This window comes from Ursus arctos, unplaced genomic scaffold, assembly GCF_023065955.2.
Source record: "Ursus arctos isolate Adak ecotype North America unplaced genomic scaffold, UrsArc2.0 scaffold_5, whole genome shotgun sequence".
NCBI lineage: Eukaryota > Metazoa > Chordata > Mammalia > Carnivora > Ursidae > Ursus > Ursus arctos.
The window spans coordinates 14,586,520-14,610,627 of record NW_026623067.1 but is presented as its reverse complement, the minus strand read 5'-3'; the positions used below and the strand labels follow the sequence as shown (position 1 = coordinate 14,610,627).

General features: G+C 49.1%; 1 protein-coding gene across 3 annotated transcripts; it reads right to left on the bottom strand.

Annotated features, from left to right (window-relative positions):
* Window positions 1-590: 590 nt before the first annotated feature.
* On the bottom strand, window positions 591-24,002 carry LOC113261567 (zinc finger protein 354A). 3 transcript variants are annotated; one of them, XM_026507735.4, is made up of 5 exons: window positions 23,809-24,002; window positions 22,645-22,730; window positions 18,090-18,216; window positions 17,242-17,337; window positions 591-2,717 (listed from the first exon to the last, which is right to left on the bottom strand). In XM_026507735.4, the coding sequence occupies exons 2-5, from the start codon at window positions 22,675-22,677 to the stop codon at window positions 1,159-1,161; spliced, it is 1,815 nt and encodes a 604-aa protein (XP_026363520.1). In that variant the 5' UTR covers window positions 22,678-22,730; window positions 23,809-24,002; the 3' UTR covers window positions 591-1,158. The 3 variants fall into 3 exon arrangements, with proteins under 3 accessions (XP_026363520.1, XP_026363519.3, XP_057163501.1); XM_026507734.4 differs by lacking the exon at window positions 23,809-24,002 and having other exon boundaries at window positions 22,645-23,783; XM_057307518.1 differs by lacking the exons at window positions 17,242-17,337; window positions 18,090-18,216; window positions 22,645-22,730; window positions 23,809-24,002 and adding an exon at window positions 7,245-8,650.
* Window positions 24,003-24,108: the final 106 nt, after the last annotated feature.

Here is a 24,108-nt window from a genome sequence, read left to right as displayed (position 1 = left end):
TCTCTTTCTTCGTCCTGTGCAAATCCCTAACATTCTTGCACTGCAACATACTGTCGTAACTTACGTATTTGCTTGTTAAAAGCACATTTACGTACTGTGATATAATAATTGGCTTCCTCACTGCTAGTTCTTCAACTCAGCTCTGTCCTCTTTCCCCAAATTCATTGCAACTCTAAGGGCTGTGTTTTTCTTCTTAAGGCTCCCAGTATGCAATACAGTACCTGCCCCAGAGCTAGGGTTAAAAAAAAAAAAAAGTTAATTTCCTGAAGTTGTGGGGACACCAAGTAAGGAAAACCTACTTCTTAGGTCATAAAATAATAGATGTATCTTTCAATATTTTGGCACAGGTTATTAGATTCATTAAATTTCTTTTGACAGCTCCGTTGTGAATTTATATTTAATAGCATTAAACTTGAAATAATTGCATATTTTTCCCATTTAATGTACCTAGGATGACAGCTTACAGTATATAGCTGGCATGCTTCTTCATAAATGACCTCAACGCTAAAGAAAGAAAGAAATTTCGAGAACAGCACTAGCAATTGGTTAGAAAATTCCCAAATCACAGCAATTACTAGAAGAACACAGGATGAAGAGAACAGATTTTATTTCTATTTTTAAATGAAATCCATGCACAGAGTTTGACATCAGGTCAGGAAAAGGACAAACCCCAGAAACAGAGAGGTAGTTCACAACTATTTTTCTTTTATTTGGTCCTTTTCTCTAAAAGTGTATAATTCAATCACATTTGTTATATGCTATTAAACGTTAGTTGTAAAAAAAAAAAAGTATTACCAATTTATAAGTTTCTTTTTAAGGAGAAATCCAGTGCACACCTCCCCTCACCCAGATGTTTATGACAACCACATATGGTATCTCAGATACACTGCTGTTTAAGAATTATTTTACAAATGCCCAAAGTCAATGTCTCCATCTGTGAATTCTTCATTTCAGGTTATTTTCAAAAGTGCCCGGCAGGCATGAACACTTTCTACTTTCCTCATTATCTGTTACATAGTCAAGGCTTATCCTTGGAATCTGGTATCTGACGAGGCCTACATTACAGAAACGTTTTTCCTATCCATTACTTTCGTTATATCACTCTCGTGTATTCCGCTGAGCTTTGGTTTAAGGCTTTCACACATGCAAATCTACTCTCTAGGGGTTCTCTTCGATGTGGATTTTGTAATGATTAGTAAGAGATGACCTGTGGTTGAAAAGTTTCCCACATGTAGTGCATTCATAGGGTTTCTCTCCAGTATGAATTCTCTGATGGGCAATACGTGATGAGCTCTGTCTGAAAGTTTTCCCACATGTGTTACATTTAAAGGGCTTCTCTCCTGTATGAATCCTCCGATGCTGAATAAGAGCTGAACTTTGGCCAAAAGATATCCCACATTCCTCACATCGATATGGTTTCTCTCCTGTGTGAATTCTCTGATGATTACTGAGGGATGAGTTGCACCTGAATGTTTTCCCACACTCGTTGCATTTGTAGGGTCTTTCTCCGGTATGCATCCTCTGATGTTGAATGAGAGCTGAACTCTGTCGGAAGGCTTTCCCACACACTTTACACTTACACGGTTTCTCTCCAGTGTGAATTCTTTCATGAATGATAAGCGTCGAGTGGGAACTTAAGGCTTTACCACATTCGTTACAGTTATAAAACTTCTCACCGGTATGAATTATCCGGTGTCTGTTAAGTCGTGAAATAGAAGTAAAGCCTTTCCCACATTCATTACATCGATAGGGCTTTTCTCCAGTGTGAATCCGTTCGTGCTGGATAAGAGACGCACTCTGACTGAAGGCTCTCCCACATTCGCTGCACTTAAAAGGTTTCTCTCCCGTGTGAATCCTCTGATGATAACGAAGGGATGAGCTAGACTTAAAGGTGTTGCCACATTCATTACATAAATAGGACTTCTTTCTGAGGTGAATTCTCTGACATCCTGGAAGGGATGTGCTGGACGCTTTCCTGCCGGGATTATATCTATGGGGATTTTCTCCAGCGTGGATTTTTTGATGTATAAAAAGGCCAGACCTTCTGCTGAAGGATTTACCACATTCTTTACATCTATAGGATTTCTCCACAGTGTGGGTTCTTAGGTGTTTGTAAAGGGATGTACTCAGAGTGAAGGCTTTCCCACATTCTTTACACACGTAGGGCTTCTCTCCAGTGTGAGTTATTTGATGCTGAATGAGAGCTGAACTTTGGTTAAAGGCTTTCGAACATTCTTTACATTTAAATAATTTCTCTCCACTATGGTTTTTCTCATGTTTGCGAAGGGACGAAGTGTTAATGAAGGTTTTCTCACATATGCTACATTTATAGCGTTTCTCTGTGCTGGTGATTTTTGGTTGATTAAGCAAATATGGATTCTGTTTGAAGCTGTTTCCTTGTATTTCACATTTTGGTGGTGTTTTTTCTCTGGGAACCATCTGTTGCCTAACAAGGACCGACTTTGGGCTGAAGTTTTGGCCAAATTCATTATTTTTATGGCTTCTTTCTACAATGAGGATTTTTTTGTGGGTGACTGAAACTGCCTGAATACTTTCTTTTTTCTCCTGCTTTTTCTCTAATCTGTCTTCATAAATGCAGGGTTTTTCTGATTTAAAGTCCCAGGGTCCATTTCTTCTGGATCTTCTCATTATCAGCTCCTGAAAAGAAGAATCTTGCGTCTGAGTTGACTTCGTGGTTTTGTGACTGCTCTTCCACCCTGGAGGGGAAAAAAAAACTAAAGATGTTTCATGTGATGTGGTTTTCGGCTACTGAGACTAAATGTAGAGAATAAATAAGTATTGATGGTATTTATTTATTTATTTATTTTTAAAGATTTTACGTGTTTCTTTGTCAGAGAGAGTGAGAGCACAAGCAGGGCGAGCAGCAGGCAGAGGGAGAATCAGGGTCCCCGCTGAGCAGGGAGCCTGACGCGGGACTCGATCCCAGGATCCTGGGATCATCACCTGAGCCGAAGGCAGACGCTTAACTGACTGAGCCACTCAGGCACCCCAAGTATTGATGTTATTTAAATAGGGCCTTTAGGGGCGCCTGGGTGGCACAGCGGTTAAGTGCCTGCCTTCGGCTCAGGGCATGATCCCGGCGTTCTGGGATCGAGCCCCACATCAGGCTCCTCTGCTGGGAGCCTGCTCTTCCTCTCCCACTCCCCCTGCTTGTGTTCCCTCTCTCGCTGGCTGTCTCTATCTCTGTCAAATAAATAAATAAAAATCTTAAAAAAAAAATAGGGCCTTTATCTGGGCAGGTATAAGAGGAAAACAAAAGATATAAGCAATAGAGAAAAAGAATCACTGGGAACTGAAGTACTAAGGTGGAGAAAAGAATAAAACAAACCTATTTAAAGAAGATGAGTGTAAGAGCAACCAGGAGAGCACGAATTGGGAAAGGCAGTCTAGGATCGGTCCAAAGCCATCACGGACTCTGAAATTATTCTCATGACATTTCTCTTCATTGTGTGTTATCTTCCTAATCTGTAAAGTCGTCCCCACTTTCCCTCATGTCCAATTCCTTTGTATCCTTCAGATTCAATTCAAAAGTTAATGGAGTCCTTTCTTGACTCTGAGTTTCTATGCCCATTCCCCTTATTATAGTACTTGCCACAGTACTTAAAATATATGTTACATGCCTTTGTATTATATAATTATGTATCTACCTATATCTAAATATATTAGACTTTCCTTTTTTTAAAAGATTTTATTTATATTTATTTATTTTTTTAAAGATTTTATTTATTTATTTGACAGAGAGAGAGGCAGCAAGAGAGGGAACACAAGCAGGGGGAGTGGGAGAGGGAGAAGCAGGCTTCCTGCTGAGCAGGGAGCCCGATGTGGGGCTCGATCTCAGAACCCTGGGATCATGACCTGAGCCGAAGGCAGACGCTTAACGACTAAGCCACCCAGGCACCCCTAAGATTTTATTTATTTACTTGACAGTGAGAGAGAGAAAGTACAAGCAGGGGGAGTGGCAGGGAGAGGGAGAAATAGGGAGCCCGATGTGGGGCTCGATCCCAAGACCTGAGCTGAAGGCAGACCCTTAACCAACCGAGCCACCCAGGCACCCCTAGACTTTCCTCTTCTACCATAAGAGTTCTCTGCAAGCAGATTAGCATGCCCTGTTGACAGATCCTCCTGATGGCACCTGAATTATACATGAAACGTTTTAATTTTCCTTAATCACTTATATATTTCTAATTTGAACAATGTCAGTCTCGATTCCTTATTTCTCACACACACACACACACACACACACACACACACACACTCACACATGCACACACAATTCAAACACTTGAGGTTGCCTTCCAGGACAGGGCATTACATGAGTGATGGGAGATCATCGTATGGGTGATTACATCCAGGGCCAGTTCAAGCAGGAGCGTGTTCCGGAGTTAGACTAGAGGCGCTGCAGGTAGGCAGGAAGCCAACAGGGGCAAGCTAGGAAGGCAGCCTTGCTCATGTGTCAAGCAAAAGAAGCTATGCAGACAGTGTGGAAAAGAGTCAAAGAGAACAAGATGGGCATAAATATAAAAAGGTAAAAAAGGGCTAGCATGATAGAGTGGTAAGAAATAGAACTGAACTCAATAAACATTAAAATTGGGAGAGGATGCCATTCATAAACTCTTAACTTGTCCCCGGGGCGCAGCCGTGAGTGGCATTTCTCCTCTGCGTCTCACTGTGGTGGAGATTCCCATCTGATGTGCCCTCTCTCACCTGTGTACGAATGCTTTCTGCTTGGTGAACATAATGTATTCTGTTTTGCTCTTTTCTACAAGCTTTACTGCTCAGTCTCCTTCCTGAATAACTTTTTCTGTTCCCTCTTTAAAATTCGGAATTTCCCCCTCCACTCTGTACACCTTCCTTGGCTCATTTTACATGCATTCACGTCTTTACTATTTTTTTAAGATTTTTAAAAAATGTATTCATTTGAGAGCGAGCATGCAAGTGAGAGCACGAGCTGGGGGGAGGGGCAGAAGGAAAGGGAGAAGCGGACTCCCCACTGAGTGAGGTGCCCGACACGGGGCTCGATCTCAGGACCCCGGGATCGTGACCTGAGCCAAAGGCAGACGCTTACCCGACTGAGTCCCTCAGGCACCCCAATGTCTTTACCATTTATTGTAAGGGAAAGAAGAGTGTTCTGCTTTCTGCCCAACACCTTCCTTGTTCCTTCCCCAGTGATTTCTTGCTAGGTTAAGAGTAAAGCCCTGAGCACTGGATCAGATGCCTAGATGGTATTTTGTTTCTCATGCTTCACTGTTTGCACCATAGTTTCCTAACTAGTCTGTTTCCTGGCCTCAAGTCTTGTTCTCTACTAATTTAGTCTACGCACTGCAACTAGGGAAATCTTTTTAAAATCCACATCTTAGCATGCTATAAACTTCCTTAAGATCTCCCAAATTTATCTCAATAATTCATATATAAGGGTCAGCGTACTTAATGCAGTGAACGAGGTGTTTCATGATTTCACCTCTATCTGTCTTACTCTCCCTTCCATGGCTTCTTGCCAGGTATGTAAAACTACATGCAGTTTCTGGAGCACCTTTTTTTTTTTTTTAACGTAGTCTCCATGCCCAAAAAGAAACCCAATGTGGGGCTTGAACTCACAACCCTGAGATCAAGAGCTGGGATGCTTAACCGACGGGGCCACCTAAGTGCTCCTTATTTATTTTTGCATATGGTGGAGACGTCCTTTCCATCACAAATATTTACTAAGTGCCTATTATGGACTAGGTAACATTCTAGGGAATGTCGATAATGTCATGACTGAGACAGAGTTCCAGCCTTTCAAGAGCTTATACTTTGGTGTGTGTGAGCGTGAGTGTGTGTGTCTGTGTGTGTGTGTGTGTATGTGAGTGAGTGCTGGGGGAGAGGGGATGAAGTGACAAATAAGTAAATAAAAGCCGTACGGATATGTGAAGAAAGAGCTTCCCAGGCAAAGGAAACAGCAAACACAGAAGTGTGGAGACTCCTGAGGAACTGCAAAGAGAATGTGTGGGTACAATGTCGTCAGCAAGAGGGATGACGCCGAGTAAAACAGGAGCACCAGGAAGGGGCAAACCAAGTAAGGCCTTGTGGTGAGGAGTTCAGAATTTTGTTCTTTAAAAAAAAAAAAAAGATTCCTTTGAGAGAGAGCACGCTCATGTGCGCTCTTGCAAACGGGGGCAGGGTGCAGAGGGAGAGGGAAAGGGAGAGGGAGAGGAAGAATCCCCAAGCAGACTCCCCAGAGAGCATGGAGCCCAACGCGGGGCTCGATCCCAGGACCCTGAGACCATGACCTGAGCCGAAATCAAGAGTTGGCAGCTCAATGGACTGGGCCACCCAGACGCCCCTGGAATTTTATTCTAAGCACAATGGGAAGCCAGGGGAAATGACATGCTCACCCAGGCGGGCCACTGTGTAGACAACAGTCCGATGGGGCCCAGGTGGAAGCAAGGAGGGGAGAAAGCACTCAGAAGGTTGTTGGAGTTATTGGGCTGAGCAAGGGGGGTGCAGGCACGGAAAACGTAGCTGGATATCCTACTGAGGTGATAACATGACTGGGCTTGCTGGCGGACGGTGTGTGAGGTGCTGAGCACGAATAAAGTAGTTATTAATAAAACAGATCACTCCTAGGTTTCCAGCTTGAAAATGATGAATGTCGCACAAGCCACTGAGAAGGGAAGACCAGAAAAGGGCAAGTCTGGGGGCGCGTTCAGTTCCAACGTGTTCGTCCTGGCTGAGGTGCCTTTACGTCTCGACCCTCAAGGAAGATGCTTGGTCAGTTTGGAGTTCGGGGATGAGGCTGGGGCTACAGTTGGGCATCTGGGAGTCCTCAGTAGGTTTTCTTTAAAGCCGAAGCGCTGAAAACTCGCTTAGGCATGGCAACATCAGAGGTCAAGAAAGGGAGGAAAATCAGAAGGGCACAGTGTTCCAGAAGCCAAAGGAAGAAAGTACCGCGGGGAGGAGTGAGCGAGCAAGTCTGGAAAACCAGCTGAGGACCAGAAACTTAACCCTGCCTGTGCCACGGTAGAGACTGAGATTTAGTGGCCGTGGCTTTTGGGGAACAGTGAGGAAGAACCGCAATGGCGCGCACGGAGGAAACAAGGGGAGACGACAAGGTGGGAACATCCATACAGAGACGCTCTTGAAAGTTTTGTCTGGAGCTGAACAGAGACATGGGACACGGGGAATTTCTCTGTTTTAATGGAAGTGATTACAGCTATGAGGGTCCATATCCACACTGGGAAACTCACCTCAGCGCTCCTTGGAGCGCCCGTGCCTTAGCCCTGAATGTGGGTTTCTCACCACAGTGGACACGAGAGCCGGCCCGTGGAAACCCTAACTGTGGTTCGTGACCTGCTTAGTGTTTTCACAGCCGCACACATCTGCCTCCTGAAGTGGGACTTCTGCTCTGTTCCCGAGTCCAGCCTGGGCCTGAGCCACCTCACAAACAAGGTTAGGACGGAGTCAGAAGTCTGGAGACCAGAGCGACCCTGCTCTGACCGTGACCCGGCCAGCACCTGGCATCAGTTCTCGACTCTCCTCCCTTGGCTCTTAGGACACTCGGGGGGCCTCTCCCCGGCCTTCTCGCCCCACGCCCACACCTCCTGCGTGAGGGACTATCCTGACTCCTCTCAGAACATTTTAAACAGCTATTTCCAACTGCCTGCTAGACTTGCCGTTTGAGTCTCTTTTCAAATTTAGGCTGTCCAGATCCGAACCCAGTGCGTTCCTTTTCAAACCTTTTTTCTGCTTTGCAGCACAGAATCCCATTCTAAGCTTTTCAGTGACTTTGCTGTAGATCGTTCCATCTCAGATTCTTCTCTCTCCTGCATTCCAAGTGTGGTCAGTCAACAAATTCTCTCCGCTCTCCTAAGGTGTCTCTAACGACCGTCATTAGGACATCCAAATTCAGGATCTTACTCCAGACTCACACTGCTACTGATCCTTGGTTTGATCCTTTGACTCTAGTTTCTCGTGTATCCGGTACTATTTTCCACTGGATTTATCCCTCTTACTACATGTACCTCCTCTTATTGCTTCAAAAAGCATCGACCGCTCCTTATTTCATTCATTTGTCAAATATTTTAAAAAGCACCTACACAGGGCAGGCTCTAGCCTACGCACCGGTGACCCATCAGACCTTCCAGATCAGTAATGAAACGGTTCGTGTCTGCAAGGACTTCCCAGCTTGGCGTTAGAGACAAAGAAGGACCAGGTCGTCACATCGCAATGTGATACTTTTCACAACAAAATCACAAGGTAGAAATGGACGTGAATGTGCGCTTAGAAGCACCATCCAAACTCCCTCAGTGGAGGGTGCAAACGGGGAAGGGGTACTTCCGGGAGGTGGTTAGAGTCTTCTGGAAGAAATCTCTAAGATGGGATTTTAAAGGATTAGCTGGAGGCTGGATGGTGTGAGGGCTGAAGCAGCATCAATGTCCTTGAACCTGAGACAACCTTCCGGGCTTCGTTCCTAATGTATCCGTCCCCGCCTTAGCACGTGGTTGGTCAGATTCAAAGTTACTCCTGTAAAACGTCATATGCATTTCGCAGAGACTCTCCGGGAAGTCCGAGGACTCAGGGAGCCACATGGCGGGAATTACACCTAACTCCGTGACGGGGTAGCATACACAGTTATAAACTTCCTCCGTAATGTCTGTGTTGGTGAAAAAGAGAAATGCTGTTTTAGAAATGTTGTTGCTGGGGCGCCTGGGTGGCTCAGTCGTTAAGCGTCTGCCTTCGGCTCAGGGCGTGATCCCGGAGTCCTGCGATCGAGCCCCACATCAGGCTCCTCCACTGGGAGCCTGCTTCTTCCTCTCCCACTCCCCCTGCTTGTGTTCCCTCTCTCGCTGGCTGTCTCTATCTCTGTCAAATGTATAAATAAAATCTTAAAAAAAAAAAAATCTTTAAAAAAAAAAAGAAATTTTGTTGCTAATGCTAACTTCTAAAGCTTTTTATTATGGAAAGCGGTCAACATGTACAAAAAGTAGAGTGAATTGTACAGTGAATCTCCAAGCCAGCTTCCACAATCACTAATGCTGTTTCAACTATTACCTTGTCACGAGTTGAACTGTGTCAGCCAAAAAGGCTGTGCTGAAGTTCTAAGTTCCAGTAACTCAGAGTGTGACCTTATTTGGAAACTGTGTCTTCGAAGGTTTAATCAAGTTAAGATGAGGTCATCAGGTCCTAATCCAGTATGACTGGAGTGCTTAGAGAAGGAAGTCTGGACACAGGCACGCACAGTGAAGGCACATGGGAACACCGAGTGACAAGAGAAGTAGAAGTGGGAGTGACACAGCCACAGCCAACGAAGATTGCCGGCCACCCCCGCAGCTAGGAAGAGGCAAGGAAGGAATGTACCAGGGTCCCGGGGGGAGCGGGGCCTGTCAATATCTTAGTTTTGGATTTCTAGCCTCAAGAATCATGAGACAGTAAATTTCTGTTGTTTCAAGCCACACGGTGTGTGCTATTTTGACGGAACAGGCTGAATACATGGCTACACACGACAGAGCCTGGTCCGGTAAACCCAGATACTCCGTCACTGCGTCCCTCAGAGGTCAGAACGCACTTCCCAAAGCTAAGAACTCTCCTTGGAAACACAACCACATAATCATCTTACTGAGATAGGGAAACGGAAGGGACCCCAGACAATCCAGACTGTTTTCTGGCTGCCTCTGGTCTTGCTACGACCTGCGCCCCCACCTTATGTGTGCCTTAATGCGTGTCCTCCTTGCGAAGGTCGAGGAGTTAATGATTTCTTTGGAGTCTTCCAGCACAATAGGTAACATCTAAGGAGCGACCGGGCAAGGCAAGTCCTCACGTATGTCATGTAGTTTCCAAGACTGCTGACGACCGACACCTGGACCCAAGACACCTGGCTCCAGGGAATAAGTGACTTACAGAGGACATCTGAGCACTCGTCTTTATCTTGACCTGTCCTTGAGAGGACATGTTACAGCAGACCACCGTCCTCAACAAAACCTCAGGCCCCAAGCAAAGATGAGACTCACTCTTCTTTCCTGAGTCTCCCAGACACTGTCTGTACCTGTCCTCTCTTTGGATCTTCAATGAACTTTGCTCGAGTTTGACTTCTATCCTGCGAGATGCCAAAGACCCTCTTGGCTGGTCCTGCGGACCACCTCTGGGTCTTCAGATCTGGCCTGCCTACTGTTTGAAGTTATTTTTGCCCATAAGGTAATTAAAGTTGTGCACCCATTCCCACGTAGGGGGAGAAAGGCGGTTCCCACACTAACAACAAGCAGTTCTTGGGACACCAACTGGGTGTCCTAGAATTCAACTCAGCTAGCTACCTAGAGAGCATCACACCCCACCGGTTAAGGGCTCAGTCCTCCAAGACTGTCCCCTGTCCCCTTCAGACACCAGTTGCAAGCCTAAATTATCATCTGTGCTTTTGATCAATGGGTTATAAATCGGAGGTTCCCACAACCCCCTCCTTGGCTTCGATTAATTAGCTAGAGTGGCTCACAGAACTCAAATTTTTTACTTCCTAAATCACTCATTTTTTATAAAAGGATGTAACTCAGCAACAGCCAGATGGAAGAGATGCATCGGGCAATGTTCAGGGGAAAAGGCAAGAAGCTTCCATGCCTTGTCTGGGTGTACCACTCTCCCCAGATCTCCACGTTAGCCAACCAGGTAGCCCTCTGAACCCTGTCCTTTTGGGTTTTTATGCGGCCTTCATTACACAGGCATGATGGATTAAATGATTGCCCCTTGCAACTGATTCAAGGAGGAGGTCGGGGGCTGGAACTGAAAATTCCAACACTAACCACAGGGTTGATTCCCCTAGCAACCACCGCCCATCCTTGGGTGGGGTCCAAAAGTCACTCTACTAACATTACAAGTGACCTTTAGGACTCTCGTAACTTAGGAAATTTCAAGGGTTTTGGGAACTCCGTGCCAGAAATGGGTGGAGACCAATTATATATTATTATAAATCAAAATATCACAGGGAGAGATCATTAAGGAAGTTTATCCAAACTGCTGCGATAACGAAGAATTATTTCAAATGTCCTTGTATGTGACACAGCCACCAACCTGAAAGGCAATCAGGGCCATCTGTTTCATTTGCTTGCAATATTTATGGACTTTTTCATTTGAATTCTGGTTTTATACTTTTACGAAACATTTTTATAGTTTCCAAAGACAAAATTATGAAAACAAGATACCTTTAAAATATCCTAGTTCCTATCCCCGTTCTGTTTTTTTTTTCCATTACTGTCTTTATAGGTAACCATTTTTATTGATCTATTTTTACTTTTTTTTTTTTTTTTTTGGTGGCGAGGTGGGATGGGCTTTTCTCTCCTTTTTAAAAACCTAATCAAACAGACGTTTGTTTTGCTTTGTTATTTCCTCCCTCCTTAGCTAAAAGTACACGTTTCCCCACCTAGTAATATACCGTGGAGGTCACCCCGTGGTGGAATTTACAGAGGTCTTCCCCGAAGTGTGTGTGAGCGTGCCACAGCTTATTCAACCAGATTCCTCCGTTAGCTCTTATTTAAACCGTGATCCATCCCAGGACGTTACACGGGTACGTGATAAAGGTACAGCTTTAAACCAATACCCATCGTGTGAATCAGCAACCATACCATTTATAAAATCCTAGCCCGAACTACGCCTGCTGGGCTAACATTATCCACAGCTGCATACAACTGAAGTCACTCTGAGCTCCTCCCTGGAGAGAGGAAGCCCTCTCTGGAAGCCATGAAGAATTTCAATACACACCAGGTGACTGACGGGCAAAAGAACGTGCGCTGTGTACTATAATCGGAGAGGACAAAGGGCAACAAGGGGATGTACAGAAATGTCTGTTTCTACGTGCACAGAAGAGCGCCTCCTTCTCCACATCCGCTCTTGTGCGGTATCTCACACCTGTTCCCCTCCTCCCGTTCATCACCCCCTTGGGCTCCGTTCTGGCTTCTGTCATCAGCCACTCTCGCTAAGGCAGCCACGACCTCCAGGTGCTGAGACAAAATGCTCTCTGCAGCTCCCAGCAAACCAACCTGTCAGCCGCGGCTCACCGGGACCCCTTGTTTGCCTCAAGCAGCCCTCTTCTGAGGCTCTGGTGACCCCCGCTTTGCTCCACATTCCCTGCCTTCCCACCAGCCTCAGTCTCCTCTGTGCACTTAGGTTCTTCTGTGTGATATTCAATCCTGGGGGCTCCCTCAGGTTTAGTCCTTGGACTCCAATTCTCTTTGCTCTTCTGCACTCTTTCCATAGCCAGCTTCGATTCCGAACGATAAATGCAAGGGGAGACTTCTCTCCAACCCAGTTATACACGAGATAGCAACTTAGATGTCTCAACGACTCCTCAAATTCAACATGCCTGAAACTGAATTCACGATCGTTCCCTCCAACCTGTAGAACCAACCCCTTGTCTCTAGAAATGGCACTGGTTCTGAATCACAACCCTAAGAGGTGTCCTAACATCTCTCCCTCAGCAAATCAGTTTCTCAGACGTGTTTATTCTACCACCTACATGGGTCTCAAACCCCTCTGCTTCTCCCCACCTCCGCTGCTCCCATCCTGTGACAAGCCTTGACTTCAATGACGTCCTATTTTTCCTTCTGCAGGATACCCGCACCTCTCTTCCCCGTGGGCCCATTTCTCTCCACCTGGCCACGAGATGCCAGAGTTCCTCGAGACTGAGCCCTGGGCTCTTTTTTGCTCTTACGGTACTCTGAACCCACTCTACAGGCTGACTCAAACTCACCCACTGTTTCAATTACCCTGTACTGACCAGGGTCTCCCAAATTTCCATTTCGCACCCAGTCTGTATTTGAGGGGAGGGACTCCAAATCTAACAGGAGACTTGACCTCTTCCCTGGGATAACTGGGTCAACCAAAGACAACTTAATTCATCCAAAACCCAATTTCTACCCTCCCCCAAATCTGATGTCCTTGCGGTGTCACCATCTCAGTGAATGAGATCACTGTCTGATTCAGAACAAGCCACAAACCAAGCACCCTTGATAACACACCTCCTTTATCTTCACATTAAATCCATCTCCAAGCCAGCTTCTCTTACCTCCCAAGTGTCTCTGACACTCGTTCACTTCTTTCTGTCCCCATCACCACCAACCTAGCCGAGTCATCCGTGCCTTCATGAATTGGAAGCCTACTCTGACCGGGCACTGTTTCAGGCACTGGGGAAATGCGAACAAACCAGAGAACCCGGCACGAGGGAGTTTACAACCCAGAGAAGATGGAGAGGATATGTGAATATATACGATCAGCAGTGACGAGCACCCTGAGGAAAATAAAGCCTGGTGAGGGGACAGAGAATGTGGAGGACAGAAGGCCACGTTTTGGATGGGCTGAATCTCTTTGAGAAAGTACCATCTGAGCAGAAACCTGGGCAACTCAAGGAAGTGTCACGGGGGCTCGTGGCCATCGGGAAAAATGGTTAGGGAAAGGAAAAGCAGGTGCAGGGGCCCCAAGGTGGGAGTCGGCCTGGCCTGGCCTGGCCTGCCTGAACGTACAGGGTGGCCACACTGCTTAGAGTCCTCGAATGCAGGGCAGAGTGGAAGAAGATGAAGAGGGAGACAGGGCCGGACCCTGCAGGCTCTGGAGGCCATACTGGGGACTCTGGATTGTGCTCCCTGGGATGGAAGCTACGAGAGGTTTTGTGCAGGGAAGTGTGATGACCTGATTAGCCTTTTTTTTTTTTTTTAAGATTTTATTTATTTCTCAGAGAAAGAGAGAGTGTGAGCACAAGCAGGGGGAGGGGCACAGGGAGAAGCAGACTCCCTGCTGAGCAGGGAGCCCAATGCGGGACTCGATCCCACGACCCTGGGATCATGACCTGAGCTGAAGGCAGACGCTTAACCGCCTGAGCCACCACCTGGGCATCCCGATTTACTTTTTAATAGAGCATTCTGGCAGCTACAGGAACAGAGGTTGGTGGTAGGAGGGAGGCGCAGGGCCAGCGGGAGTCTTCTTGGGGAGGGGGGTGGGCAGGGGATAAGGACAAGACTGACCAGACATACTGGAGATGCCTACAGGGCACGTGGGCTCAGCTTTCACTCCTAAGGGAGTCACTCTTTAAATCCACTGCCCACTGGGTCACTGGGCTGCTAAGGGCAGCACCTCTGTGCCCGTTAGAAAAAGATGCCCAGCCCTCTGTGCGGGGGGCAGTGCCCAGGCAACCCCTCAGCTGACCACGTGGTGGCACGGCTTCAGTCCCCCCACCAGGCTTCTTACACTGAGATGACAAAGGAAGAGAAAATGACGGGGGTGGGGGGAGACACATCTTCATTGGAAGCTGTTTACCCAGATCATCCCCGCATTTTTAAATTTTAGATTTCAGGACTATTTCCACATTTGGTGTAAAGCTAACTCATGCTGTACAGGCTGGTGTAATCACCTCATGACAGCTCTTCTGGAAAAGCCCCACCTCAGCTGTGCTCATTCTTAAGCGAGAGACTCAGAGGAGACGCACACCCTTCCTGCCATCTCCTTCCATCTCTCAATTTAAACATACGCACCGGGCGTGACCATTTGTTTTTCTTTGCTTTGTTTTTCCTACTTGTGAATAGTTTTGAAATACAAATTAATTCTCTTTCTTTTAGAAAAGGACATGTGGAGGCCGCTAGGGGTTGCAGGAGTCCTACCATGGGAGCACGGGCTTCTCTGTCACTGGCTGTGCAGGGGCAGGTTTCGGTTCTGGTCTAGAGTTAACCGCCTGAGGTCCTTCCAGAACCCCTGGTCCTGCACCCGTGCTCACAGGGAAGGGAGCTGCCCCTGGGACGGAAGCTCTTCTGAGGCCACGTTGGTCCGGGCAGACGGAGATGCGCCAGGGCTGCGGGACAGATGACCACGCGCCAGCACTGCCAGGCCCGGGAAAGAGACGCGCATGTACCGCTCAGCCGCGCTGTCGCCCTCAGGGACGTCTCCCCGAACCCGAGGAGGAGGCTGGCTGAGGACTCCAGCCCCGTCCCCCGGTGGCCCCGGCGCCTCTCTACACAGCTCTGGGCTCCAGCCACACATCCTACTCCCCGTAACCCCCGAATACTCGCTTCACTCAGAGTCATTCATGGATGCGAGGCTCCCGAGGCGCGGGGAAAGGGAAAGATCCTTCTCTCCTCGGATCCTTCGTGCCAGGCTCGGCCCCCACCCCGCAGCGGGACGGAAGGCCCTGCAGACCCTCAGCACTTGGGGGCGGCCTCTGCCAGCTTCCCAACCTTCGTGTCTTTCTCCCAAACCAGAGTTACAAAGACAGACATCCAGACAAGGGTGGTTCCCGCAGCAGAAACCTCAGCGCACGGTGGGAAGAAAGCTCCCCTGGCCCAGGGGTTTGAGGAAGGGGACAGCCGGGCCCGCAGCTTCTCTGCGGGGCCCACGGCATGAGGGGCCGTCAGGGACACGTCTGGACAGACAACAGCTGGGACGAGCCCCCACTTCCACGCCAACAGGCCCCCCGTGGTCTGCAGGCTACTATCAGCAGAGTCTACACCGGGGCCGTGGTCAGGCTACTTCTAACCCTCCAGGCGCCCTGCCTCGCTCTCAGACGCCGACCAAATCCTGTGTCCGGCTCCCGGCTCAGTGGGATCAGGTCCCTGCTGCTATCTCCTGGCTCCGGGCAGCACATGCTGGCCTCCTTTCTCTGGACTCACACAGCCCTTTCCTGTGGCTGGACTATGGCTCCACATCCTGGGATCCCAGCTCCTCCGGGAAGCCTCTGCCCGCACCGCCCCTCCCGCTGCACGCTCTCACAGCACCCTGCATCTTTCCTGCGGGGTCATTCCACACCCCCTCAGCGCACGATCACTTCTCTCCCCTCTCGACTGTGACCTCCAGCCGGCAGGACCTGCGTCTTTCTGCCCCATGTCGCATCGCCAGTGCCCAGGGCAGAGCTTACGCACCATTCATTATGGGACAGGAAAGCAGTGGCTGGGGGTTTGAACCTGGACCCTGCCCCATTCATCAGCTCTCTGTCCCCAACTTCCCTGTCAGCCGCCTCTCCGGTTTCTCTCTGATGACTTCTCAGGCTCAGCCTATCTTCTTGCCTAAGCCACCTCGTAAATGGCGAGGTTTCCTGGGATGCTGTCCTCCGCTGTGTCCTCACCTGGTCAGCTCAAGGCGTCACGTGCCACCTTTGTACCGACTGCTACCTGACCTCCCTTCCGAGTTCCCACAGACCTCATAGGACTATCCACCAGCATCTCTCCCCGAACATTCCACTCACATCTCCAGGGAGACCCATCCCACAGTGAAGTCAGCCTACAGACTTAACAAAGGGGCCCCTCTTCTTTCCCCCTGGACCCCAGGGCCCATGCCTTTGTCCAGACCCTAGATACATCTCACCTACCTTATTGCAAGTGTCTCCAGGAAGGTTCCACGTGGGGTTTCCCCTCACTTTAAATCTACTCCCCACAATGCTCCAACGTGACCATGCTTATTAAACTCAAATTATACAAGGACTTCATGAATCTATTCTCTATGAAATGTTCAGATTACATAAAACTGAAGCCCTTTCACCCCACTCCTTCTCGATCCCGTTCCCAGCGGAGCTCCTGGCACAGCTCAAGTGTGTCCCCTCACCTTTGTGTCTGCACTTCACACACATTATACACACACAGCCACGTCATCTCCCTTCAGCATCAGTGGGGACACATCAGCACGATGCTCCCTCGCCCCAGCTCTGTCCACACCAGCTGCTCTTGTTTCTGACAGTGGCATTCGATGCCGGAGCAGGGACTCGCCCCAGCTTCTCCAGCCGCGTCCTTACCGGAGGACATTTACATTGTTTCAGATTTCAGCCAATTTTTCTAAAATACCAAGAACTTCTGTCTTCCGCTTAAAATCCCTCATTTCCATGGGACGGTCTCATATCTGAGTCTTGCCAAAGCCCACTGTGACGCAGCCCTGCTAGCTTTCTGACACCCTTTCCTTCCTCGGCTCCTTCTCTCCCAGACCCTGAGCCTCAGTCAGAATGATTTTCTGCCATTCCTTAAATACACTGTTTGCTGACTGAATACCCGATGTGCAGCCCTCCTCTGAGAACAGGAAGGAATAAGAAGAGACCCTGAGAGATTCACTTGGGAAGTGATTACCAGAGAATAAGAGGAAGCTCGCATCCGGGGCCTGAGCGTCACCTCTCCGCCACCTCTCGAGGACAGAGGCCCAGGAGAAACTTTCCCGACCGACATCTCCAAGCCGCACTGTCCACTTACCACCCAGACTGCTGCCCGCGCCCGTCCCGGCCCCTCAGTCCCACCCACTCACCTAGAGAGGGGCCTCCAGGACTTTCTTTCTCTACCTTCCAGGGATCTTCTCCTTGCTGCAACAGGGAGATCACTTTTGGTTTGGAAAACAGGAGTCCTGTCGTAGACACACACACACACAAAAAAAAAAAAAAAGAAAGAGAAAAGGTTTTGTTTTGACTCAAAGAGGCATCACGGATCTGAGTGGAAAACTCAGGGGATGGCACAAAGAGCTTCGGTGGGGTGCTCGAGCCGTGCCCGTGACCTGAGGGCATATGTGGGGGGAAAGGCAAGGGGCATGGCTTCGTAGTAAGTAGCTGTAGGTTAGGAAATAGGGTACACATGCCGCTTTGATGACTAGAGTATGGATGGCTTTCTACAGAAGAGGGAATACGTTAGATGTACAGACGAAATATTTGTAAACAGGTACCCACAGCAAGATACTGTGCACCAAGTGCCCTGTTTACAATAAGAATGCACCATCTGACTCTCTTTCAAAGATGGATCGTACATCGTTCGTCTGTCTGGAAGGGAGAATCGGGAAAGGCTGGGGACAGGTTACTGAAGACGGCTGAGGGATGCTCTCTGCTGTGAGCTGAGCAAACAAATCACAGAAAATCATAGCAGGAGAATGTTGCCTGAACTCTGAGGGAACTTCTAACGTGCAAGTATGTTAACCATCCCACGCGTGGGACAAATCCACGCCTGTAAGGGGAAAGAAGTTTTAAATATTTACTTATTCACAATGTGTACAATCCTAAGGCAAAATTCAGCTACAAGTTCCCGTTGACCCATGGCTTCTATGCAGGGAAGCAGGTGCTGACTTATGCTAACGTCTGACTTTCTCATCTACAGGGACAGTTCCCTTACCCAGTGAGACCAGGTTAGTGTAGTTCTCCAGCATCACTTCCTGGTACACGTTTCTCTGAGAAGGACCCAGCTTCCTCCACTCATCCCGCGTAAAGAGCACAGCCACATCCTCGAAGGTCACCGACACCTGGAATGACAAGCCATCCCAGCTCACCCAGGACCTCCCATCACACAGAGTGAAGAAGGCGGCAGTGGGGGGTAGATGGACTGCCATGAAAGGCTTCTTCTTCTTTTTTAAGATTTTATTTATTTATTTGAGAGACAGAGAGAGAGAAAGCACAAGAAGGAGGGGCAGAGGGAGAAACAAACTCCCCACTGAGCAGGGAGCCTGACCTGGGGCTTGATTCCAGGACACTGAGATCATGACCGGAGCCAAGGGCAGATGGTTAGCTGTGGCGCCCCATGAAATGCTTCTGATGTCATTCTGGTTTCTGAAGGTTTCAGGTCATTTGTTTAATGAACATCGGCCAGTGACAACTAAACAGCATGGAGTATTAACCAGGCCCTGTGTCAACTACCATGAGAAGTGGGGAGGAATGAAGACCATTGCTAGGTGTGTTAATTAGAATAATCTTTCTGATGACAATTTGACGTTACGTATTTAAAGCTTTAAAATGTGCATATCCTTTAACTTATCAGTTACTATATTGGTATCATAATAAATAGTGCGTAAAAATGCACATCCAAGGGTATTCACCACAGAGTTAGTGATCGCAAAAAAAATGTAAACAACCCAAATAATCACTGATGCAGGCTAGGTTAACCAGCTTCAGGCGCGATCTGTGTGCTTACTGAAGCCAGAGGACAGTAATCATGGAAATTAAAATAGCTACTGTTTATTGAATGCTTTCTTCGGACCGACTACTCTTCCTAGAGATTTATATTAACCATTACTATAAATATGTATCTTTACAACAATCCTGTAAAACAGGTACTGTTACTGCCCCCATTTTACACAAGAAAAAACGAAGAGAAATTTGTCCAAGTCAAATAGCTGGTATACAGGAAACCTCACTCCTCCTCTGCGTCTCCTGTCACTACTACAATACTACTTTACTTCTGATCCCAGACATGTGGCTTTTCCACACACCAAGCAGTTGGGTGACACCAGCTAGGCGTCCTACAATTTACCTCAATTCTCATGCCATCGACCGGGAGAGACGGGCAGATCCCACAGGTTAAGGGCTCAGTCCCACAAGACTGCCCCCACTTCAGATACCAATCGTGAGGCCAGACTGTCACCTGTGCTTCCAGCCGACGGGCTATGAGTCAGAGGGTTCTACAAGCCCCTCCTTGGGTTTAATTAACTCGCTAAAGTGGCAAATGCAGGAGAAGTGCCACAGTGCACGAAAGCATTTACTTACTAGGTTACTGGTTTATTATAGAAGGACAGGACTCAGGGACAGCCAGATGGGAGCGATGCCTAGGGCAGGGTAAGTGGGAAGGGGTGTGGGGCTTTTATGCCCTCTCTGGATGCACCAGCTTCCCCATCTACAAGTGCTCACCAGCCGAGAAGCTCTCGGAACCCTGTCCTCATGGGTTTTTACACAGGCTTCATTACACAGGCACCATGGATTAAATCACTGACCATTACGTAGGCATGACTGGCCCCTGGGTTGGGGGCGGACCTGAAACTTCCAACACTCTAATCAAGGTTGGTTTTCTGGCCAACCAGCTCGGATCCTTAGGGGCTTTCCAAAAGTCACCTCATTCATATCAACTCTGGCTTGGTCGAAATGGCTTATTATGAATAATAACACACACCCATTTCATCTTTATTGCTCTGAAGTTTTTTCAAGAACAAACCCCACATATAACTAATCACTTAGCTTCCAAAACCCTTATAATTTCCTATGTGCTGGGAACAGGGCTGAAGACCAAATGTATATTTGCTATTATAAATCACAGTGGCGCAGCTGGTCAGCGGTTAGAGGTAGAATTTCAGGCTGGAGGAGGTCCAAGGCTCCATTCCTCTCTGCAAAACTGCCTGTCTCAATGTCTACCTCATGGTGTTAAGAAATAAATGAGATAGGGGGCGCCAGGGTGGCACAGCGGTTAAGCGTCTGCCTTCGGCTCAGGGCGTGATCCCGGCGTTATGGGATGGAGCCCCACATCAGGCTCCTCTGCTATGAGCCTGCTTCTTCCTCTCCCACTCCCCCTGCTTGTGTTCCCTCTCTCGCTGGCTGTCTCTATCTCTGTCAAATAAATAAATAAAATCTTAAAAAAAAAAAAGAAATAAATGAGATAATCTATACAATGGAGACAGGAAGAACGATGTGAATGTACTTAATTCCACGGAGCTACGCATCCAAAATGGGTTAAAGTGGTAAATGTTACATCATGCATATTTTATCACACGAAAAAAGTTAAAATGGTAAAATAAATGCATACATATGTACATATAAATACACACATAAATAAAAAACAAAGGTGAATAGAAAAAGAGTCTGATGGACATATACCAAAGGGGTGACAGTGACTATCTCTAGATACTGGGATAAGAGAGATTTCACTTTCTTCTTTGTGTATATATTTTTTATGCTCTGAAATTTTAAACATGAACAGACAATACATGTATAAGGTAATTTATTGGCACGTGGGGGGAATGCAAGAAATAACTGTAGCCCTCAAAAGAACTTACAATTCAACTGGCAGACAAGATAAGAGCATGAAATAATTTGATCAATAAAAGAAAAATGTGTAGCTGGACAGGAACATACACCATCTCCCTGCTCAATCCTTATTTTATTTTAAAGACTTTTATTTATTTATTTGATGGAGAGAGAGTACAAGGAAGGGGAGCAGCAGGGAGAGGGAGAAGCAGACTCCCCACTCAGCAGAGAGCCCAACATGGGGCTCGATCCCTGGACCCCGGAATCATGACCTGAGCCGAAGGCAGATGCTTCACCGACTGAGCCACCCAGGAGGCCCTCAATCCTCATTTTAGAGATGAGGACCAGAACGTCCAGGACAGTCAGGACCCCAGACCACATACTTTATCAGGGGCAGAGGCAGGACAATAATTAAAGTTTTCTGTTGACCCACTAGGTATATTCTCCCTCTGGTCTTAAATGCCATCACAGAGTCTTACACAAAAGCCCACGCAGTACGGACATATGGGAGCAGGTGAGGTTAGGGAGAATGCCACATGCATTCGCTCCCCTGCAGGGATGGAGAACATTCTGGGCAAGAGAGCAACATGGCTCTGTGGGAACGGGAGAGGAAAGCGTTAGAAAAAAGCAGCCCAGATGTGCACGGGCCGGCCCCAGCCCGAAGATCAACCACCACCGCGTTTCATGGGCCCAAATACAACAGGACAGCGGAGAAGAGCTCCGGGAACACGGGGCTGGATCTGCCCCGGGTTCTGAAAGAGACACCAGGGGAATAGCTGTGCAGTGACAAGCCCCGACCCAGAGGCCAGACACGCTGGGGTGCGAATTCAGGTTACTGGACATCTCTGAGCCTCGGTTTGCTCATGTGTAAAACGGGGATGATCACTGCTGTGCTGGCTGAGAGTGAGAACAAAGGCAAAGCCCTCAGGCCGACTCCCAGCAACATTAACTGTTGCTGTTAGATGAAGACGAGCAATGAAAGGACAAGTCCTAGTGACACGGTACAGCAGTTCCCACCTGTCAGCATGAGCGGTATTATCACCACGGTAGCATCATCCGGCTCCCACGACCACCCCATGTTGGGCATCTGCTAGTGCCCAGCCCCGATCTAAACACTTTCCATGCACTAACTCCCGTGATCCGCCCACCTACCCCGTGAGGTCGGCATGCTTGCTATTCCCATTGTCCAGGCGAGGAAACGCAGGGAGAGATGGAGCTATTTGTCCAAGGCCCACAAACAACCGAGGAGATGGGTTCAAGCCCGGCAGTCTGGCTTCAAGCCCCGCTTCTTACCCACTGGAGACCCTGCTCTCCTCTCCTGATATCCCGCGAAACCCTCCCCTGGGGAGTCTTCTCTCTGCCCCTTGCAGTCCAGAGATCTCTCCAACTCTGTTGCCTCCAACACACTTATTCCTTGTTCTTGCACTGGCTCACTCGGACCGGGTCCCTTCCCCATTTCCAACAACAGAAGGATGAAAGTGGCAGGTCTAGAACAGTTTTCAAGAGAGTGTAGAAGCAAGGCACATGATCCACAAAGTAGAGGGAGAAAAAACTAACAATGGTGGGTTGGAGAAGCCTAGGGAAGGTATCCTAAAGAAAAGCCGAGGGTAGGGAGGGAGACCAGGGCGAGCCAAGGAAGCGGGGCCAGAAAGGAACTGCTAAATGTGCGTGTTTGTTCTGTCCCTACAGGGCATCTGACCTGTCAAGTTAGTTATCATACACTGCACTGAGATTAATGAATATGTAGAAGTGTCTGTTAGGAAAAGAAAAGAGAAACACTAGACACTGATTGGCAGGGAGAAGGCAAACACATTCCCTACAGAATCCACCTAAGAGCTTGGGCTCCAGGTCCTATAGAAGACTGTACGGAGTAGAGAACTTCAGTATGAGAATTAAAAAAAAAAAAATTCTGTTTCTAAGACTTAAGATGGCAATGAACTCACTTGAGACCTTGCTTCCCTCGGTCCCATAGCCATATCTTCTTTCTGGGCTCTTCCCCGAGAATGGATGCAGTCTCCAGAAGGCAGATCTGGAAGAGGAAAAAGGGAGCCAGGAGGGAGAAGCCCCTTCTGCTTTCCAGCCCTGAGAATCACCAGCTCTGAAATCCTTACACCACCTGAGAATGACACCACGTGCCCTGGGAGAGGGAAGTCAGAAGGAGCTGGGGGTAGGCAGGCCCAGAGACAAGGACTAGCCCACAGAGGTCCGGGCCCCAACCCTTCCCCGAGTGGCTCAGAGAAAAAGGCCCTAGGACTCCAGCTGCAGTAGCAGCAGCAAAGAATCACTGAACCTCCCCGCGGGCCAGGCACCGCCCACATGGCTCAGTCCCGCAGCACAGCTGGCATTGTCCACGCCTGTTTTACAGATCAGGAAACTGAGGGCAGAGCGGGAGCCACTTGCCCCAGTGCACACAGCCAGCGAGGGCGCACCGGGATCCATACCGCGCGCTCCAGAGCACCTGCTCTAACCTCACTGCCCGCAGGGGACAACTTTTCTCCACCTCAAGCTGCCCCCCGCCCAACTCCTCCCCCTCCTGTCAAGGAATCTTCCTTCCAGGTTTTCAGAGAAAGTGCTTCGGAAAAGGTTGACAGCAGTTTTCCTCCGGCGGCCAGAGGGCTGCCGTCTGGAGGAGCAGGCACAGAAGCCGAAAAGCTGGGTTCCAGTCCAGGTTCTGCCCTGGAGGGAAGCCGGCAACTCACTTCTATCGGAAAACACATCTCTGCGCCTGCAGCCCGGGAGGGGAGCGGCGCCGGGGAGGGGCGGAAACACCTTTCCTCACGTTCACTGACAGCCCGTAGCAAATCCAAACGCCTGCAGGGCCCCGCAGGTAGCGCGCTGGGCACGGGTCCGCAGGGAGCAGGAGGGTGACCGGGGCCTGGGCCAGTGGGGACAAGTGCCCGACCTGCCGCGGTCACGGGCGCGTCCGCGGGTCGGCCGGTGCGGGGCAGGCGGGCACATCGGGGGTGCCGGCCCTCGGCCCCCAGCCCGCGCCCACAAAGGCCCCGCTCGCGCCTCTCGGGCCTGTGCCCCGCGCGTCCCGGCGCCGCATCCTCCCGAGGCCGCGGTCCTCCCTCCGTCCCGCATTCCGCCGACCCTCCGCCGCTCACCTCGCCCAGGCCTCGGGGTTCCGGGGGCTGCGCCTCCCCGGCCGTGCTCCGCAGGCCGACCCTCCGGCACTGCCCGGGCGGACAGCAGCCTGGGGTCGCCACTCCTTCCCGGGCGATGCCTGGGCCGATTTCAAGTCCCTGAGCCGCCCGCTCCGGCAGCAAACCACCGGCGTCCCGCGCAGGTCCGGAGAGGCGGGACGGGAGGCGGGGGAGGACGCCCGCAATGCCTCTGGTGATTGTAGTCCACGAGAGAACCAAGCATTCTGGGAACTGTAGTTCCCCGCGCCAGCCTACGAGGCG

What these genes read in the sequence shown, in the direction of transcription:
- LOC113261567 (XM_026507734.4), bottom strand. Translation starts at nt 23,019, where the DNA reads ATGTGGGCGGTGCCTGGCCCGCGGGGAGGTTCAGTGATTCTTTGCTGC. An exon ending in CGAGGGAAGCAAGGTCTCAA is followed by an intron (nt 18,217 to 22,644) that starts GTGAGTTCATTG and finishes TTGTCATTCCAG; the next exon opens with GTGTCGGTGACCTTCGAGGA. An exon ending in CACTAACCTGGTCTCACTGG is followed by an intron (nt 17,338 to 18,089) that starts GTAAGGGAACTG and finishes TGTCTACGACAG; the next exon opens with GACTCCTGTTTTCCAAACCA.